The sequence below is a fragment of the Gambusia affinis genome, linkage group LG10 (assembly GCF_019740435.1).
Source record: "Gambusia affinis linkage group LG10, SWU_Gaff_1.0, whole genome shotgun sequence".
Lineage (NCBI taxonomy): Eukaryota > Metazoa > Chordata > Actinopteri > Cyprinodontiformes > Poeciliidae > Gambusia > Gambusia affinis.
In genome coordinates this window covers 12,969,357-12,990,917 of record NC_057877.1, presented here as the reverse complement: position 1 = coordinate 12,990,917, position 21,561 = coordinate 12,969,357, and the positions used below count along the sequence as shown (strand labels likewise).

Genomic DNA, 21,561 nt, shown 5'->3' with positions numbered 1-21,561 from the left:
TCAGTCCTGTAGTAACACAGCTAGAAAAAGACTTGATAGGAAATGCTTTTTTACCGGTACTTTTCTGAACTGGAATAATTGCCCCCTTCTGGTCAACAGGAATAATACCATTTTAAGGCTTTTTAGCATTGACTTCCTCTTTTGGGAAATAAGGCAAAATAAGTGTGAGAGGGTGCAAAATCATAAAATGCCATGTGTAGACAGAATTAATAAAAAAAATACTAAGAGGCAAATAAAAAAATAATCTAATCATGTTATACAAGTTCTTACTGATTTCCTTGAATGACATTTGTACTGAATGCCATTCTCATGTGCCTTATTAGACTTATGTGCTTACTATTATCAAGCAGATTGACACAGCTGCTGACTTTTTCTATGGCTGTAGCTAAAAGGGAAAAAAAAGGTATCCGAGGATTCTCCAGTAGTTTATTTTGAAGCGTTCTGAGTTTGAAATATGCCTTGAATAGTCTAACTATTTAAAGGTTGTGATCTAATTCATACTAGTTCATATTTTTTCATGTTCAAATAACTAACTCCCTTTCTTAAATCACGCATCGCTGAAGAGCTCCTCATCACTTTCTGTCTGAAATGCACCGTTTTATTTTCTGTTGCTTTTTGCCCCCCGTCCTCTTTTTGAAAAGCCCTAATTTGCTCTTATTGTTAGAATAAAAAGCGGATTTCAAGCAGCTGGTCATTCTTTGTTTGAGGTGTAACAAATCTGCAACTAAGAAATCTTATTTAAATGTGAGGTAGAAAATGAAAATAAGGCAAAACAAGACAATTTATGGAGTACGCCTTGCTTCTATTAAAAAAAATAGCACAATGAAAAAGACAGGAGGAAAACTAAATGCATTCACCAATTACTGACAAGTCATGTAAAGTAGCTGCTAAGGTTACAGTCAGCCCCGTTATTACAACAAAATTTATTTTGCATAGTGATGCCAAGGTAAAATTGATTGTGTTTGAAATGCTTTCCTTTTTTTTTTAAAGTCATTTTCTGATTTTGAAACGTTTTCCTCTGGGTTTCTCCATTGCAGCTAGGTTTTTCTGCATTTGCACATTAAAATTGTTTTCCGCAGCCATTGTTCAGTCTTACTGCCAGCTTCCACACAAGGATCCAGACCAGCAACTTCAAACGATAGGTGCTGGGAATACGGCCTTAATGTGAGCTAAAAGTGGTGGCAGAGATTTCCGTTGCAAACAAAACAGTGTGAGTAGACGGGTATCTCTGACATCCACGTACACAGATAAAGCTGGCTCCCTCGGCTATAATGGGACTCTGAGGCTAGCACAGCTGGCAGTGCCTGAGCACACTGGGCACCATCTTCCTCCTGCCGTGCCAATCTCGGCCCACGCTCATCACATTTAGATTTGCCGAGCTACATTGGCAGGATGAACGCGGCCACTGTTGCTCGTCGTCACACTCTGGTACCAAGTACAATGCTGCACTTTAGCAGAGGAGAGGCTTTCCTGCCGTTCAAAATGGAGCTCACTTTAATATCGGGAGTGAAAAACGTACTCCTGTGATGTGTTTGTATCTTTATGATCCCCTTGCCCCTATGACATTGTTGGGTATCTGCTTTGTTTTTGTGCTGCAGGAAGCAGCTGTAAGGAGATACTTTTCTTGGCTATGAAGTTGACACGGCAGCATACACAGGTTGATCTGCAGCCAGACTAACATTCATTTTGTAGACTTATTAACAAATTCAACGCCACGAGCATCACAACTCTGAGAAGCCATAGATGTACCAAGTACTATTCATTGGTAGCATTAATTGATCTCATGCCATGCTCTGCAGATGTTCTGTCTACAGTGAAAAAGATTTACTTATATCACTGCTGGCCAGGCAGAAGCATGACCCAGTTTCTGCCTAATAATTATTTAATAATTTAGGACTTTCATAGTATTAAACTTGGCATATGTTGATCCTTAAATCTAAAAAAAGTAACACTAACCAGATACTTAGATTTCAACAAATTAAAAATTAGCTTATCATGTCCAGCTCAACACGATGAATATTAAAAATACAATGCAGCTATTCAAACATCCTGTACATTTATTCAAATGGTGGCTAAAGCCGACTGCATCCAGCCGGCTTTTTGTGTCAGCTGCTTATAGATCACTTTGTGGTTGAATTGATTTGTCGTGTTGCCAAGTCGTAACAAATCTTCCACCTCTTTTGATCAGTCTCTGTGACACACAACGGAAATGATATGGCTTACTTTTATTTTATTTTTTTTCTCACTAAACACTTCTGCTGGTATTAGATTGTTAATTTGGTCCCTCCAAATTATAAAAAAATAAATAATTTGGTGTTAACTTGGCTACATTTGTGCTGCAATTTTTTTTGTTTGTGGTGCTTTTTTTTAAATATATATTCATGAAAGCTATAGAGAGTTTTGGTTGTTTTACATCTGACTTCTTTCAGGTACAAAATGATACAGTCTACATCAGGATTTCAGGTTTCATAAAGATGCCATTTGAAGTTAGCCTGGCTCCCGTCTCAACACCTCAAGGTCTCTTTACCTTTACCTTGCTTATGTAACCGTTTGGAGCTGAAGTCATTATTGAAATATAGATTTGATCCCTTATCCTCTTTAAAGCAAGACAATTGTGGTAGACTTCCTTCAGACAGCTGACCTTCAGTGTGTAGCAACAGGTTGTGGTACGTTGATCAATTACACCTGGGGAAATTTAAACTGTGGGGACTATATGAAGCAAACATTTTGCCTAGTTTTATATTAAACATGACTGTTTAAAAGTTGTGTTCAACATACTGATAGAACGTCTTACTTTATCATCTGCTGGGTGTCTGACCAGTCCTGTTTAAAAATTAAAATTTTAAAAAATCATAAGCAGAATAGTGGTTTATTTCACTTTAGTTTGCTAGATTGTAGTTAGAGTGGCTCTTAACTATATTGGAAAACTCAGTAAATTAGGTTTTGGGTTACACTTGCAGGTAAGATTTAAAATGAGTCCATGTCTTATTCCTTGAATGTATGAAAGAGTAAAACCTTTGCTGAGGTTATTATTTCTCCTTTCCAAATATTAAGCCAAGGAGTGATTTTCTTTTTCTTGACATCACTGAACTTTAGTTTTAATGTCTGAATTAATTTTCTTTGTCAGAGCTAGCAGTCATACTAAGCAACTACAAAAGAAAAAAGGCATTGCTGCTCATAAAAGCACATACTGCCATGTGATTAGGGAAAAGTGATTTACTCCATCTTGTTCTCTGCGAGTCATAATCTCCTGTATTTGTTTTAATATTACTCAGTGTTCTCACATCCAGTGAATCCTGTATGTGGGAACACAAACAGCATGCTCACACAGGAACGATCCAACCCTAAACACAAACATACACTCCGCACGTTCATGCACGAACGTCTCCTGTGGACACGTTGTTTCATGTCGCCTGTCAGCATCAACTCGTGGGGGAGCCTTTGAGGAGGTAATGTAGAGTCAGTGGGAATGGAATTAAAAAGTTATGAAAGATGAAGTGTGCTCAGTTTTAATCAGTATGAATCTTCTGGTGGTAGATTTGATGTGTCTGGTGAGGAGGACAGAAAGCACGCCGCGTCTGCTTCTTCTGGTGTTTGGTTCAAATAAAGCTAATTTCTGTGAGGTTTTCAGACATGACTTTAAGAATGAAGTTGCCATTCTTTGAAAACACAATTTAATCCTTGTGTTGCACAGTTTACGCCATACATTCACCATTTTATCTGCTTAATTGTTGAGATTGCAACTTTTTTCCCCCTTATTTCAGAGTTTGTATGATTATTTTTCTATCTTAAATGTAGTTTAAAAGTATCTCCTATTCCTGCAACATCCTCTTCAGGCTTGCCTGAGCCAATAATGGCAAAAGACACAACAGACTCCAGGAGGAGCGCCAGGAGTCTGAACTGTGAAACGAAACCAGAGCTTCTGAAGAAGAAGCACGAATCACCTCATTAATCCTGAGAACACAATTGCTGAAAGTGGTTTAGGTATTTAATCTGTTTATGTCTGGTTGCATTATTATGCAGCAACAAGGCTGTGTGATCACTTTAATGTTTTCTTCCCTTCTGATTATCATCCTGTCAGGGATCTGATGAGATGGCAAGCCTAAGCATGCTGACACTGTCTTATACGGAGCCTCTTTGTCGAGGTTATTAAGGCCAAATATTCACCACAGAACCTAGAAAAGGCTCTAATTTCATTTCTTAGCTTTCTCTTTCTCATTTTTGCTTTTCCCCTTTCACCTCTCTTCCCGTTTATTTGTCTGAATTCTCAAAAATCTTTCCAATCTTTCCTTCTAGTTGAAAAGCTTTCTCTCTCTGTGTGTCTCTCTCACTTATATTTGATCTGTTTCATGTTGGGCCTCTCTCTCATTCTGTCACTATCTGTTTCCAGGCCAGCTGGCAGCATATCTCTGCCCTCAGGTGTTTTATTGACGAGTTTCTCTCTCCTGCTTTGTATCTACCCATTCAGGCATCCCTCCGTCCGGCCAATCTCTGCCAGTGCTCCCTGGTGGCAGTGCTTTGGCCGGCTGTAGAATGAGACTGTGATGTGTTGTTTCTGACACCTGCTTCATTTCAGACTGACTCACCCCGGCACAGAATAGTTTCTTTTTTTTTTTTTTTTTTTTTTGGTTATTTTTGGCTGTTTTATACTTTTAGTTTGCAGCAATAGTAAAACTGAACGAGCAGGGAAATAACAGACCATATTTGCCTTCCTCTGAAATAATTTCATTTTGATTCTATGAAGATAAAAACATTAAACAATAGAATTAAATAGGATATATTTTTTATTGTTGGATAAAATGTGACGATCTGTTTTTATAAACAATTGTAAACTTTTGTTTTCATCCAAGTTGTTTATTTTATTTATTTAATCTTAATTTAATATGGTATAACCCCTGGAAAACAACTTGAACAAACATATTAGGGAAGGGGATTCTTAAACTGGATTTTAAGGAACCTTCTTGCTTAGTAGAAATAGTAACTCATGTAAATGTTTTATAACATTTACATTAATAAGGGGAATGTGTTGCTTCTTTTGCTTCTACACCATGATTACCAATATCTGCTACAACAAAAAATATGAAAGAACATTTCTACAGTTTTGAAAGAAAAGGAGAATACTGGGAAAAACAAATGGGAATGCAAAGTGGGAGTTGCTTGGTGTTTAGTTGTGCTTTAGTGACTCCTCTCACAGCGAAGCATCACCGAGGAAGTGAGGAATATAGCCGATCATTTGGAGCATTTCAAATTTCTGCAGTTTGTAGCTTGTTTCCATTCAGCTAACTTTACTAGAATAGCTTTCAAAGTCAAAACCAGTGATGTAAATGGATCCAGCTACCAGCTGGTAGCTGGATCCATTTACATCACTGTGCAAATTTGCACACACTGTCCAGCATTAGTCCTGCCCTGAGCTTTTTTCTGTTTTTTCCTGGTCACAGCTGACTGATGTCATTAGAGGAAGCCGTTTGTGGGCCAAGGACAGCTTGTTGTTTAGTAGGAGAAAATCTTGTGCATTTAAAAAGAGAAGACCATATGGTGATAGATTTTAAGAACTAAACGAAGCAGGAATCGAGTCAATATGAGCAACGAAGGTTTTCCACCGGAACTTTCCTCACCTGTTGCACACTTCTGGTCAGCTGGCTAAAAGAAGGCTACCACACTTTTTCTCTTAGCCACAGATAAAAAAAACAAAAAACAGACTGGGTTGTTTTCAGATCATTTTATTCATGAAAACTGCAGTTAGTCGTAGTGAAATAAAAAGAGTGCCGGACATCATTCCTAATGAAATAATGATCTTTTGAAAGTGCAGCTACAGGCAACATGTTTGTTAACTAGCCGTAACTAACCTTAATCAGCTAATAACCACTTCTTTCTCTCCTACTGTTACTTTATAATGAGTAGAAGTGCAAAGGTTATACTATTCACCTCAATACATTGTGGAGAGCACTGACTGTGTTCAAATGTGGGATGGCAGATCCACAGGGGGGCAGCCTCCATCTTCAAGGAGTCCGCTAGCTACAAGTAAAAAGTAAATCCACTTCCACCCAGAGGGGCAGCAGAGTGAAATACAAGACTATGCAAGACTATAAAGAATGCTTTATTCTTACTGCCATCAGTCCCTAAGCAGAGACAGCAGGTCAAAATCACAGTTCCTCATGTAACTGGGCTTCATGTTACACATGTGTAGCTGCACACTTACTGTGGACTGTTGCTTCCAAAAGCCGCTGATGCATAAAAATCACTACTCTGTGGTATTTTTAAATGCTTTCTTTTGAAATTTAATTTTAGGTCATTTCATCCTTAACTGAAATAAATATAAATAAATATCTGGAAAGAATTAAGAAACCACTTAAAATGACCAGTTTCCCTGATTTTACTTTTAATCGTTGTGTGTTTGAGTAAACTATTGACAACATGTCTCTGAAATTCCAAGCAAAAATGTAGTGTTTATTTGCAGAAAATGAGAAATAGTCAAAGTAGCAAAAAAGATGCACTGCTTTCAGATCTCAAATAATGGAAAAAAAAAAAAAAAAAAATAAGTTTTTGCTCAGAAAGAGTTCAGAAATCAATATCTGGTGGAAAAACCATGAGGTTTACAATGGGGTTCAGTGCAGTGGGCTCTTATTTTTTTTTCCCCAGAGCTCCAGAATATATTTATTTATTTATTTTTATTTTTTCAAAAGCAAAATACGCATGTAATAAAATGTATGCATGTAATAATCAATATGCTATTATATTTTAGTGGTACTAGTGATAATTGTTGGTTTTCCGTTTTAATTAAAGGAAATGTTTGTTTTCGTATACATTTCTCTGAGGATGCTGTGAAGCCCTAGGTTTTCCAGGACAATACGACGAGAATCTCACACCCATGCCTGTTGTCTACTTGTTTTATTTGCTGCTGCAGGCTTATAAGAGAGACTGGAGTAAAGCAGGATACAGCATTGTCAAGCAGCTAGCACTTGAATGCATGAAGGTGATTGCTTTGGCTTAAGAGTAGTGCAGATCTCCCACATCGGCAGCGGCCACAGTAATCTAGTCCATGTTGTAAAATGTAATTCATTGTCTGCGAGGTTCGTCTTTCTCACTTTCACTTCCATCTTTGTGGTCAGACGTGCTTCATGCTTGCTGTTTGAACAAATACGCAGGAGGGCTGAGGGACAGTCCCCTACCTCCACGTGCATACGGTGACACATGTCAGATGTGATGGAACAGAGTTGTGTTTCTGGTGACGGCTCCTTTCTGATGTCGCGATCAGAGGAGCCGCCACTGACAGGTTGGCTGATTGTCTGTGTGCTTCAGTCTTTTTGCGACCCTGTCACTCTTTCGGTTCCACTCAGATGCTTCCTTTACTGCTTTCTGTATCCAACATCCTCGAGTAGTTGGGAGATAGTGGAGGAAAGAGGACAGAGGAGAGAAAAAGCAGCATGGGTAGTTGGAGGAAAAGTGTGACAGCGATGTAACGGGGACAAAAAAAATAAAATTATAAGAGCAACTGATGATGTGGAGGAAGAGAAAGGGCAAGTGACGAAAAGGATGGAAAAATCAAACTGTAGGAGCAGAAAATGATAGAGAAAAGTAAAAAGACGGGAGAATAGAAGACGAAGGTTGCAAGTGGTGGGGCAAGAGAGAGAGAGAAATGGGGGAGAGGGATGGGAGGAAGAGGATGAATAGGGTAATAATGGCTCAGTGTGAGAGCTGCTGTGGAGAAAGAGAGAACGGCTGAGTGAAGAAGAGAACAAAATGAGGCTGAGGGCACTCAGACAGATAGAATTAGACACACCGCAGAGGTTCAGTGTGTGTGTGAGACACAACCGGGGAGAGTGTGTTTGTATTTGTGTTACTGTGTGCTGTAATAAAATGAGTGTAGGCAGCAGGATTTGTAGGAGTGCAGTGCTTTTACCATGTGTGTGAATAGATGGGTGGAAGGACATGGAAATATGACAAAATGATTTATTATTATTATCATTATTAGTATTAGTAACAGTGTTGAACACGTGATGCATTTTTAAAGTTGGAGAGCGAACCTATACTTTGATCATCCACTTTTTAACCATTCAGACACATTTATAAGTTATTTATTGATTCTCATTAGACTTCTTAATTATCAAATTTAAAAAATCAATATTCTAAATAACTGATTAAAATTGCTTCTCACTCACTCAAATACAACACAATGGAAATCTTTGCACTGCATTGCATTATTCAAGTGGAGGATGTGGACTTTGCACAGCTACCATTTATTGATCTTGGTCACTTATTTATGATTTTGCTGTCAGTCATTCTAAATTAACCAAGATGGTTCATGGAAATATACTATATAACATAAATATTAAAAATGAAAATTACGAACATGACAAAAGCCTCCAAAGGGACTGAATTAGCAAATGCCTGGAAGGACAAAAACTAACTTTTCACCTGGGGTCAAACTTGGACCATGCACTAATGTTGGAGCATCATTTTTGCTTTTTAGATGTTTGCATACAGGATGCACAAACACATAAAATGAATGTAATTTTTTTGGTTTTGATGTACTGAAAGACAACATTTTCTCCTCCATTTTGTGAGGTGTGTCTAACTGTGTATCATAGACTAATAGACTAACAAAAAATATTTATTTTGCATTTGTAAAGTACAAAATACATCTACATCTAACACGTGGTGCTTTTTGTTGGTTGAAACATTCCAGCTTCACTTCCCTCTGTTTCCATCTGCAGTGAAGTGAAGCTGCATTTGATCGACAATCAAACCTTGAGTTTTTTAATGCAGGTTAATTCATTATGGCCATGTAGCTAATTTCTTTTTAATTTCCAAACTTTTGCCATAGCCAGGATACATATTGGCTTCATGAAGCTTATACATTAGCTTTCTGAAGCTAAAGTATAAAAAGGAAAATAAAGAAAACATTACCTTATCTCTGCTTTTGTAAAACTTTATAATCTTTCACAATCAAATATGTTTATTTTAGCCTCACCTACCTAAAAGAAAAAGGGCTAAAACAATTCTTCAATATTTTCCAACCAAGACAGAACAGCACTTTGAAAAGGAACTTGGCTAATAAAACACAGTAAATGCTACATTTCTTTTTTGAACCATGTGCAGAGAGGGAAGTGGTAAAAGGAATGAGAGACGGAGGAAAGCTGAAGTAGATAGGACTGCATTAGTGAGCATAATGAGAGTGTGAAGGCGCTAAAAGACCCAACGCTGACAGGTGCTTTAATGTGGTCTCTATTCTGGTTCTTCACTGCAACACCTCCTTCTGTGTCTTTCACAGAGGTTCCCAGCTCAGATACCTCATTAAGAACGTGTTTGAATGCAAACAAAAGCCGTAATGTGTTGTTGAGGTACATGGTTTGCTCAACGTTTACTGTGCGTTTTCCACCTTTACAATATGTGACACGATTTTCTCTCTCTGTCTGTCTCTCTTTCCCTCTATCACAGGCAGAAATCGTCAAGCGTCTCAGTGCCATCTGTGCTCAGATCATCCCTTTCCTCTCTCAGGAGGTAAGTGCTGCCAGACACACTTACACACAGGCACACAAAATATGCCCACCAAATAAACAACAAAAAGAAGAAAAGAAAAAACTCGGCTGTTTACACTTTAGGTTTATCAGTGGCAAAAAAAATTAAATAAGTAGTTCCTGGTAGAGCAAGTTAAAAGATGAAGTGATTGAACACAAGTTCTAATTTAGGTGTTAATTGATATACAAGGTATACTCATTAAGACATATGCAAGCATGCATATTGATAAAAACACAGCTCATTACCTTTGTCTCGTAAATTGGATCTGCAGAAGATGAATGCTGTGGATTGCACAGTCACTCCTGGTGTTTGTGATTCAAAGAAAATAAAAAGCAGTTCAGTAATTCTCAGCATTTGTTACAGTATGTGGTAAGAACAACAAATTGCCATTTTAAAATGTGCAAACTCATTAATTCTGTTGCATATTGTGCATGGGTTTGATGTTGAAAATTAGAGATAATTAACCCTACATCACTTTTTTTCTTCTTTTTTGAACTTACACAACATGATCATGTAATTTTATTTTTTTTTAAATGTTGGGTTGTCAGAAATATATGCATACTTAATACTTAAGAGAAATTGTTTCTCTGTATATTTCAGTGTGATTTTTTTATGTTAGCAGACCAGACTTTATATTCATCAATATAAAGTGGAAGGAAAATGATACGTGCTTTTATAAATATCTCAAAGAGAAAAATCACAGCATGTATTTTGTATTATGCTTCATTGAATGGATGCTTTGTAGAACCACCTTTTGCTGCAGTTACAGCTGGTAGTTTGTTAGAGCATGTCTCCACCAGGTTTGGACATCTGCAGTCAAACATTTTTACCCATTTTTCTCTGCAAATGAGCTCAGACTCTTAGATTTGATCTGTAAACATAAAATGTCTTATCTTGCCATAGATTGTTTATTACATTTAGATCTGGACTTTGATTAGGTCATTGTAATACATGGAAATACTTTGATCTCTAAATCATTCTGCAGTCAAATGGTTTAGAGATTTGGTTTTTCTTCCAATATTGGTCTGTATTTATCTTTATTGCCTTTCCAGTTTAGCTGTCACTTCATAAGAAATACATCTCTTTGGCATGTTGCTGCCACCAGTGAAACTTGGTGGTGGCAGAAGATCAGTTTTGATTTGGTCAGTTCAGAGAATCTTCTTCCTCATATCCGATCTGTTCCCTATGGCTTGTGACACATACAGAACAGACTTTAAAGTATGTGTTGCTTTCTTTAAAGTTTAACCCACCACTTTCTTCTACCAAATATTTGGTAGAAGAAAGTATTTGTGTGAATACTGCTGGAAAGCATCAAGTTTCTCTTTCCATCGTAGTTTGCTACTATGGCACTGGAGGTCTCATCCAGTGCTGTTTCATGATCAAAGGCAGCTCTTTGAGTGGAAAAACCACCATCACCGATGCTTCATATGTGGCCCACTGATTAAATGTTACATCTAAGGGAAATCCAGAGGGAGCTTTTAAAGTTTTTGTGGCAAAGACATGCTGACATTTGGATTAATGTGTTGTTTTCAGAACATTTACATATTGTAATCTGCAAACTGAATACAGTCATTTCCTAAAGACTCCTTTCACTTGTCTTATTATTCGCTCCTTCGTGTGTGTTTTGATCCCATTCATCACTCTGCGGTGCATCTATGTGCCTTGATTGTGTGAGCGCGAACATGAAACCCTGCAGGCTCCTCTGTTTGTCTCCGAATGTGAGTGAGCTCTGATGAATGTTCCACCTGGAGACAGCAAGGTCAAAGCTCTGTCAGTTTGATCAATATTAACACTGCGTGTCTTCGGGTGTGTATGTGCAAGCTTCCTCACACACACACACACACACGCACACACACACACGTATGTTTGCATTTGTGAAGTTCATTACATAGGGATGATGAATAAACAGAGGTGAGATTTTAGTTGGTGTGGATTTTGATTTTTGTGTGTAGAGATCTGCCTGCACGTGTTTATGTTGCTTTTGTGTGAATTGAATTGTTTTTGAGTAACTGTGGCTTAAATTAATGTCAAACACATTAATTTGACCAATCTGAGTAAGAAATGTCATTTGACACCAGGTTTGTTGAAAATGTAACAAAATGTTATACATTATTTATACAATGTATTTATTTGTAGGTAGTTATTTTTAAGCTGTTTATTTTAAAAACTTTATTTTAAATATCAGGGAGGGCTTAGGCCTTCTAGCCCACTTATACCAGTCGTCCCTGAATAAGGGAAGCAGTCAAGAGGTCCAAGGTAATTCTGGAGGAGCTGCAGAGCTCCACCGCTCAGGTGAAAAAAATCTGCTGACAGGAAAACCCTTTATTTGAGAATTGCAAGAATGTCAACTGGTCAACTTTAGCACGTAAAATGCTCTGTGTAGTTTTCAGATTTCCATTTGTAAACAAATGGAAGCCATGTATTATTACCCTTCAGGTCAGCAATTAAGTTCTATTACATACAATCCTAGTAAAAATTACAGTTTTGTTGTAAAATATTATGAACACTATTCCAACATACGGTAACGGCACAATATAAATTACGCCCATGCTTGGAGCATGTCTCTATGTGACAATGACTGTGTGTGTATTAATGTGTTCACATGTTCTGCTTGAGTTATGCTGTTTGTTTATATTTGTGTTTAGCACCAGCAGCAGGTGGTCCAAGCAGTGGAGAGGGCGAAGCAGGTCACCATGGCCGAACTAAACGCCATTATTGGGGTGAGTCGCATGCTTTCATCAGCGTAAACATTTACATCCTCTTCCGGTAACCAGACATGAACTATGGTGCATTTTTATAAATTGTGAAAACTATGACCACTAGATGGCAGAAAAGGGCTTGTAATATGATTCTTTGTGGGTGTTGAACATGCATGACAGGCATTAGTGGAAAACATGCAGTACCCTGAACTGGGTAGGACTGACGCAAATGATGACCTCCACAATGAAAAAGTCCTACTCTAAACTATGACTTAATACGACTATGTATGTCATCTGCAGATCCTGATGTTCAGACTTTAAAAGCTATTTACAGATTCAAACAGTTTGAAATGACTGTTTGTGATATAATATTAATATAGTTATTTCTTATTTGGGTACTCTTTTGTCTTCCTACAAGCCAATTAAGTAAAACCTGAAAGTATTTAGCCGCCTGCAAATCAAACTTGTCAGGAAGGCGATGCTGAATGTGTAAACTAAAAAGCTGGACAGCGATTATTGTACTGCTGAATTCTGCAAACCTTTGATAGCAGGCTGGTAATTAAACACTAATAGACAGTTTGCGCCTCAGTTAAATAGAAAAAAAAGTGTAATTTTTTGCTACACCAGTGAGCTAAAATGACATTAAGTCTTATAGAAAGAACGATAATCGTACTAATGGACTTTCAGTAGAGTAAGAGTAATCACAGCCTTAATAACAATTCACTTATATGTTTTTTCTTCAGTTCTGCTTCACATTTATTTAAAAAATAAAAAAAGTACTCTAGAAGAGATCCCTGGAGAAAGTCCACCATCCGGTTGCAGTGGTGCCAGCTCTGCAGGGTGTATGTTTGTTTTCACATAAATGCAGTGATGGTCCTGAGTGCTGCAGTGGATGGGGCTTTTCTGCAGCTTGTCAGAGCTCTGATCACATTACTGTCTACTTAAAGCCCCTTTGTTCCTCGCAGCTCTACAAACACTGCTGTCTCTAAGGTGTGTGTGCTCTGGTGTGTGTGTACGTCTAATGTGCTGGATTGAGAAAACAACACATGAAAACGCGTTCTAATGCCCCCCTCAGGATAATAGCCCTGCTTTATCGGTAGATGCTCTTTTGCTCTCCACTCTCTCCTCCTCTACTTTTTTCCATCTGTGTTCATTTTCTGTCTGTATTTTTCCCATCCAGCCCTCCACATAATCTTTGATCATTTTCTTCATCTTATTTTGACCGTGTCCTCCTTTCTCCTCTCCCATCTGTATTTTGTTTTTTGCTCTTTGTGCGCTGCACTTTTACTTCTTTTTTTCTGAACTCATTTAACTCTCCTCTTTGTCCATCTCCGCTCTTCACTGCCTTTATGATTTCACTCTGTTTCGCCTTGTTTGCTCTGAAACTCAAGTATTTTCCTCTCTTTCTTATCCTTTCTGTTTTCCCCTGGCTCTTTCCTGCCCTGGAAAGGGCCTCTCCTGGCTTTTCTTTTGTAATAAATCCCATTGCCTCAATATTTTACACCTCTTACCAACTCTTTCTTTTCTGTTTTTCCTTTTCTTTTATCACATTTTGGTTTTCATGTTCACTATTTTTTATTTCCTGTTGTGTCCCTGACGTTCAACTTGCTTCTTCTATTTCCTTTTTCTGTTTTTGCTTCTTGTTGTCGTAGTCCAGTCTCAATGCCTAACGTCATTCACATCCTGGCTACTATCATTCTAATTTCCTCTGATGTTGTAATTTAATCACATTCACCTTCTAATTTCTCCTGTTTCATTTGCTGCCTCCCACTACCTGCTGCCTTTGTCTTTTTAGCTCCTCTTCTCTTTTCAAATCTGACTTTTCTAACCTCCTTTTTTTGTCGTTTCCCATCCCTTTCTCTTCTTTCCCTGTGGCCACAGCAGCAGCAGCTCCAGCACCTGTCTCACCACGCCCCCGGCATCCCTCTGACACCGCACCCATCAGGCTTGTCCCTTGGTGCAGGGAGCTCTGGGCTTTTGGCTTTGACTGGAGCCCTGGGGGTCTCCGCCCACCTCGCTTCCAAAGACGAGCGAAACCATCTTGATCCAGAACACCTTAGAGGTAAAAAAAATCTGTGGATTCTTTGCCAAGCAAGACAAACTGTAAATTTTAATGATTGATAAAAAAAAAAAACAAAAAACATTATTTTCTGTAAATCTAAAACCAATTAGTTAAAATTGCTAAGACAAGAGAGGATGCCGTTCAGTTACAACAAACTCAAGCTGAAACTTCTTAAACTTATTTGGTCAGATAAAAGCAAGGTCGAGTTTTTTGGTAACTAACAAAAGAAAATTATTCACAAGTCAAATTAACACAGAACTTGCTTTCCAGACACTAAGTTAACTTTCCTCTGTGGCCATTTCAGTTCCCAGATTTATTCAATTCAATGTACTTGGGTTTTTTTAAAAAAAAAAAACGCTTTTTTTTTTTTACTTGAAATTCAGTATTTTTAGAATAGAAACTAATTGGGAAACAAAGTATTTTTTAATTGTCATTGTATGCTTTTCAATGATCTTAGAAGTCCAAATAACCCCTAAAAATATCAACTTCTCTGTTGTATAAAAACATGGCAAAGTAAAAAATAAAAAAACAACAGTTGAAATCACGCAGGGATTTCAAAACATTGCTTTTAAAACTACACCGATCGATTTTCATCTGTTCCCAAAGGCTTCCAGTGTTGTCTGAAATGATGCAACAGAGCAGCAAACATGTCCCTGTCTACAAGTCACAAGTGTGCTGTAGGAAATAAATAAGTAAATAAATAAATGAACATATACTTTTTGGACAAAAAAAGCTCAGTGTTTTGCAAATGGTTGCACACAATAACATGAATGAGTGTATTTCTGTATTTACATTGAAATTTTTGTATTGGTTAAATTACATATCCTTCATACATGAAGGGAGACATTTAGACACCCACAGCATAAAATTTACATCATTCCTATTTTTTCAGACAAGATGAAATGCAAAATAGCGCACTACATCATTTCTGACTGGCAGCATCTTTTTTTTTTTTTTTTTTGCTCACCTTTTGGACGGAGTGTAATATTTCCTGTTTAGATTTGTATCATAAACTGGACTGATGCATTCATGGAGCTTGTGTGGATGACAAAGAGATGCCTTTTCCGACTGAACTCTGATTCACCCCAGTAGAATATCTTATCTTTTTTTGCTGCGGTCTCAGGCACTGAGCCAAGAGGCTCATGAGTTAAAGGAGTCCTAGTTGGAAAAAAGCAGAAATAAATTAAAAGTAAGAATCGGAAGAAGATAAAAGTATATATATATATATATATATATATATATATATATATATATATATATATATATATATATATATATATATATATATATATATATATATAGTTCGCTTGTGTCTTTAATGTAGGGTTGAAGTCGTAGTTCATCCTAACCTTGGCGACTCTGTTGTTGTTATTATTATCTGCACTGACGTCAAACCTTCTCTCTTTTCTCTATAAATCTTATTATCTCTGCATTGCTCTCTGCGCCTTCCCTCCCTCCGCCACGACCCAGAGGGAGCCCCCAGCAGGGTGAGTACTTTTGCTTGCATGCGCGCATATTGATGCAAGTGCTTTGTACGCCCACATTTCCCTCTGTGCGTGCTTGTATGACAGTGATAAACTGAAGGAAATTGAGACACACTGTAAAGTGGCCTCGCAAAAAAAAAAAAAAAAAAGGCAGGGTTTGTCTGGAGTTGTTTCAGGAGTATCACAACCCAACAGCAGCACAATAGCAGCTCATCACCGTCAGCTTTGAGCTTCTCAAGGTTTTCTACATTAGACTAACACTGTAACACTTCACATTTCTCTGAAAGGACCTAAACTACCGAATGGATGAATAGAGAACTGATTTTTTATTTTTATTTTTTCACTGAGGCTACAAATGCTCCAACTATTAACATAGCTGTCTGTAGAACTGATCGCTTTGAGATTTAACAACTGAGTGACGGCTATTTTATTAGATGTTTCCTAACGCAACCCAGTCTGCAGTATCATTAGTTCATATTAGGAGTAGAGTTACACAGCTGTCATGCAGCAGTGAAAAGACAGCAGTGTACCAGCAAACGAAAAAATTTATTTTCTCTAAATGACTGCATTGATATTTTTCCAACTTCCATACTCGGCATTTTTGAAACTTTCCTAGTTTGAACTCGCTCTATTTGTGGATCAATGGAACAAACAAGCACAGTAAAAACATGAAATTGCCAGTGAAAATGTTTAAAACACTCATCATGAGACAGAATGATCATAAAACAACTTCAGCAAATTTGAAAACCAAGATCTAAGTGTAGATATTTCGCTTTATTGTGGAGTTCAAATTATGCCTCCAAGCTGCAGTATACAAACTTACATTTATATTTAGTTAAATGTTCTCTAACAGTTCAGGAAAAACCACACACCTTTGTGTGTTGTCTCCAGAACATTTGTTGAAAACTATGCTTCATTCAAGCTAAGCGTAGTTCTCCACAAGTGTTTTTTTTCCACACACACTCAACCTCTAACCTCAACATTTTCAATAGGGTTGAGACTGGGGGATTTCATAAACGCAATGGGAGCCTGTTTTATTAATTCCACTAACCATGATGTTGTGTTTTGGGACCTTGAATCTGTCGGATTACCCAGTTGTCTTCAAATTTTAACCACCTAATCCTAAATGCCTCCTTCAAATGAAGGAAACCTGGTTAGGGTGTTTAAAAATACCCCGAAAACCACCAGAAACTTAAAGCTGCTGCACCACAAATATCACTGTCCACGGTCAAAACAGACCTCCTCTAAAATGGACACCTTTCACATACCTGGGTGGACAGGTCAAGTGTCTTCTGCTATGCTTAGAGGTATCAAAGTTTGAGTCATTTGGCCAGAGTGATAGAATATATTTGTCACTAACGTAACTTTAACTGTCAAGCATGGTGGTGGTAATATAATGCCGAGGGCTGTTTAACTGTCAGTGGTACTGGTGAATTGTACTGAATAAATGGGAGAATGAAAATGCCTTCAAATTGTTTAACTTTACTTCAGCTCGTCAGCTTCAGAATTGGTCACTCTAATCTGAGAACATAAAAGTTTTAATCCATCCCAAAAGTAGACATTCATGCCCAAGATGAGTGTTTGTAAACCTTTTGTTAGCAACAAATCATGAAAATTGCTCAAAAGAAGAACAAAACGTTGGAAAATTAAAGCCAGCATATCCTTGCTCTGGTTTTTACTATGGAATTTTTAAAAAATATTTAAAGTACAGCTGTTTTCACTTTCTCTCTCTACAGTCCCATCACAGAACAAAACCTCCTGCATAATTTAATTTCTAAACACAATATTGATTGTAAAGCACAGGGAAAATATGATTCTCATTAGTGTGGGTTGAACTTATTCAAGCATGGCGAACGATGGGCCGGGAGGGGGAAAAAAAGCCCAAGAGAAATGCAGATCAATCAGCTTTTAAAGCTGCACTGTAGTGAAATATGCGACAATATGAAATGAATTTAAGTTTGTGAAGATTCGCTGAGATTTACTGTGTAATCTCTTTTGTCCTCCACTGCTCTGCTTTGGTCTCCGTCCTGTGGAAACCGCTAAACCCTCACTGTTCCTCTGCTCCCCACATGAGGGGCAGAGAATCACAAGTGGCCTTCACTGAACTTCTTGTCCTTTCCCACGTGCACAAACACAACACAATGCTTCGATCGAATTTCTTCAGCACTGAGCAGCAACACAGGCTGCATTGTAAATATGGCTGAACAGCTTTATTACCCGATAATGAGAGTCATATTTTACACGAGGACTGGTGTGTCGAGGGCAGAGCACTAATTAGCTTTATAGGCTGTCCTGTGTGCTGCTATGGCTACGGCTTAACCTGTGCTTGTGTCTGCATTTCTTGCTATGCGGGCATGTGTGTGTGTGGATGTGGATGCGTGTGTGTGTGTGTGTCTCCCCAAGTGTTTCTACACACCATTACCTGAATAACTGAGGCGGGTGTGTGTGTATTCACACTCGGTTTTTAAAACATGATTGATTATGTCCTTTATGCATAGTTTCATCACCTGTTTCTATTTCAACAATGGACCATAATATTTCTACCTTTCTTTGCGTCTCTGTCGGTCTTCAGAGTAAGTCGGTGTCGTCAACAGACAGCCAGCCCACCGAGGAGCGCCAAGGACCCTCAGGAGGATACGCTGCCTTGCAGGGAGGGGCTGAGGCCAAGAGGAGGCGCTGTGATGATAAAGAAGCCCTCCCTCAACACTCCTATGTATGTGTTTCTGCCAATTGGTGTAAGAGAGTTACACGTTGTATTCTTATGTCATGTATCTAAATTAAGCACAGGAAAAGCATCAAGTGTCACTAAGGATGCTCCACAAGTTGCATAGTGAATGTGTATTTGGATGAGGGGTGTAAAATTTACAATGTTCTACTGCATCCGGACTTCACTGCGGTCTCATTTTATTAATATGATATGATGACATTTCAAACCTAAAGCACGAAACAAAACAAAGTAAGTCATACTGCTAACAGGTGGAGCAACTTCAAGTATCTGGCATACTGAGGTGAGCGAATCTTCATCAGTTAGTGTGTAGTCAGTGCTACAAGATTAATGCAATTAATAATAATAATATAGACTATAGTAAACGTACTGGAAATAAACAGCATCACACATTGATCACCCATTTAAGTCCAAGTTCCTGCTTGACTGATGTCCCTCAATAATAAAAAGTAAGTTAAATATACAGAAAATTATTGAAATAAAATCAGTTTATCTTGTCTACACCAAATCATTATTTTCAGCTATTTGTTCAAAGAAAGCACTGTGTAGATACACACTCTCTAATGTGTGTGTGTGAGGGTGTGTGCGACAGATTGCCCATGACACTAGAGGCCTCCAGGGGGTCGAGAGCCCATCGTCATTTAGAGCTGTGTTTGGTTTGGATGGGTCTGCTGGGGCAGAGCGAGCAGCCAGAGGGGATGTAATGCCAGAGGAGAGACAGCCAAGGCAGATAGCTGTAATGAATTAGATGGTTGTGTGTTTGCAGACGGTGAGATTGATTGACACAAGGAGTTTGTCTAGAGAAGACTGCCTCCAGGAAAATCAGTTCGGCATCAACAACAGCAACCTAAATCTTTCCCATTAGCGTGAAAGAAGCAGGGCTAGTTTCAGCTCTCCAAACGTCTTTCCTCTCGTTCTGTCTGTCGAGACATATTTCACCACTTATTTCTCTTGGTTTGCCCGTTGGACCTCCGGATTTTTCTCTGTCTTTTTAAAACCGCTTCACTTTGGCCGTGTGTCCATCCGGCGGCTTGTTTTTGTTCTAGGAACAGGCTAAATGACTTGTCGTGTTTGGGCTCTGCATATTTAGGCACTGATGTCAATAGAAATATCAGAGAACGATCGCATCAAAGCGTTGTTGCCATGGTGACTAAGTGCCATCGTTCTCACTTCCAAAAAAAAGAAGAGAGAGAGATACAAAGAGAGAGAGATGGCCAGCCGAAAAGCTAAAGATGTGCCATGGATGGTGCAGAGCTGAAAGAGTGTGTGTCTGCAGATTGTCAGAGATTAAAAAACAGAGTTTGTATAGGGGCGATGCTTGGTGAGATCATAAGGTACAGTATCTCTGTGTTTAATGTTGCATGGAGGACAGACAGTGAGAGGAAGCAAAAAGCAGCCAGGAATATTGACTTATTGATCTGTGTATGCGCTTGGGCAACTGTGCATGTCTGTCTTTATTAAAGCTCTTTATTTATAAGTACGCTTTACTGTACCATGGGTGTCGGAAATAATAACATTCCCGTGTTGTCTTTCTATCTGCAGGACAGCGATGGAGACAAAAGCGAAGACAATCTTGTGGTGGACGTCTCCAATGAGGCAAGTTACTGCACTAAAATTGACAACCTCATGCTTACAGTAGCTCTGCTCAGCATGATCAGCTCACTCTTTTCCCATCAGCTCTTTCAAGACTTGCAAAAAAAAAAAAATCCAGCTCATTGATTTATTTTTTTCCTTTCCTCCAGCGAGAGAAAACCAATTTTTGGCTGCAGCAGATGGCTGTTTCATGTGCAAAATCTTTAATAGATTTCTTGTACTTTACCCCAAGCAACACTGCTTGCCAGATATTCAGTCAGTGAGTGAAACTGAGCATTTAGAAGCCTGTTATTCCATTGTTTCTTGCGCTAATTGAGACTGAAACAAGTAAACCATATCAGGTAAAAGGTTAAAAATATCTCAAAATGGTTTGAACATATAAAAAAAAAAGCAAAAAATAATCATAACTGAAAAAATGCATCATTCACAGGTTTTTTTTTAGCAGTTCTGAGTCAGGGCAAATATTACTAAAGATGTAGGTTATCTTTCCAACCTCTAAAAAGAAAAGTTTAAATGCCAATAACTCAAAATTTATTCGATGTTAATGTAGTCTGAATGGCCATGTGCTTACTATTTTCAGATCAGAAGTGGAAACTTTTATCTGTTTTCTTTTACACTCAGAGATCACTTGGAGTTTGACAAGCAAGATGCATTATTTTTGTCATTGCTGGTTTTTATTATCAAATAAAAAAATTCTAAATTGTCTTTTAGGTTTTAACAAAAAAGAAAAAAACAGGTAAACTTTCATAAAGGGAAGTAGGAAGTAGACAACAATATTTTTTCATTGCTTGGGGTAAACATTGAGTATAGGGTAGTCGCAGAGAAGCCAACCAGATAATTCCATCCTTTCTGCACACAGTAGTTAAAATGTGCAGTTTTTGTTTGGCCTGGTTTCCTGCTTCTTATTCTCCGTGTGCATGTCTGGGGAATGTGAAAGGAGTTAGCAGGTACGTTACTCGCTCAGCTGTCCGCTGCAGTTTCTTTGTACATAGGGAGAACTCTCGTGTAAGCTCATTATCAGCTGCCACTGTTTGTGCTCCCTGCTTGTGAAACATGTTCACGCACACACATGCCCACACACCGACACAACACATACATTCACAAATACTTTCCACATCACCTCAAATCTTTCTCCTCGGAGTGTATTTTTGTCCTCCGTCTGCACTCTCGAGGCTTCTGTTCTTTCGTCTCTCTGCTGTCTTCTTTTCCTCCATTTCTTCAGCGCTCTCCCTTTCTCCTCCTTCTCCTCCTCCTCTCATTAGATAACTACAGTCTGGTTAGTTTAATATATGCAAAGCCATTTATGCCCCTGGAAGATTGTAGTTCTTTCAATACCTCACGCTGCGTACCAAAATATTTCTCCTATAAGCCTTGTGTATCTTGATTTTGCTAACAAAAGCAGAACTGGTCTCTGGTGTGATTTAGAAACTGCTACAAAAGCCGACAGGAAAAAAAAAAGTGGTGGGGGGGACAAATGCG

The 21,561-nt window shown here is 38.3% G+C and overlaps 1 protein-coding gene across 4 annotated transcripts in view; it reads left to right on the top strand.

Annotated features, from left to right (window-relative positions):
* Nucleotides 1-21,561, top strand: part of tle2b (TLE family member 2, transcriptional corepressor b) — an 88,938-nt gene that overhangs the window by 53,660 nt on the left and 13,717 nt on the right. For 3 of the 4 annotated variants that reach the window (XM_044130329.1, XM_044130328.1, XM_044130326.1), the window contains 6 exons: nucleotides 9,439-9,501; nucleotides 12,165-12,239; nucleotides 14,100-14,280; nucleotides 15,751-15,767; nucleotides 18,337-18,477; nucleotides 20,032-20,085. In XM_044130329.1, coding sequence (XP_043986264.1) covers nucleotides 9,439-9,501; nucleotides 12,165-12,239; nucleotides 14,100-14,280; nucleotides 15,751-15,767; nucleotides 18,337-18,477; nucleotides 20,032-20,085 — 531 coding nt within the window. The remainder of the gene's footprint in view (nucleotides 1-9,438; nucleotides 9,502-12,164; nucleotides 12,240-14,099; nucleotides 14,281-15,750; nucleotides 15,768-18,336; nucleotides 18,478-20,031; nucleotides 20,086-21,561) is intronic. The other variant, XM_044130327.1, reaches the window with a different exon arrangement.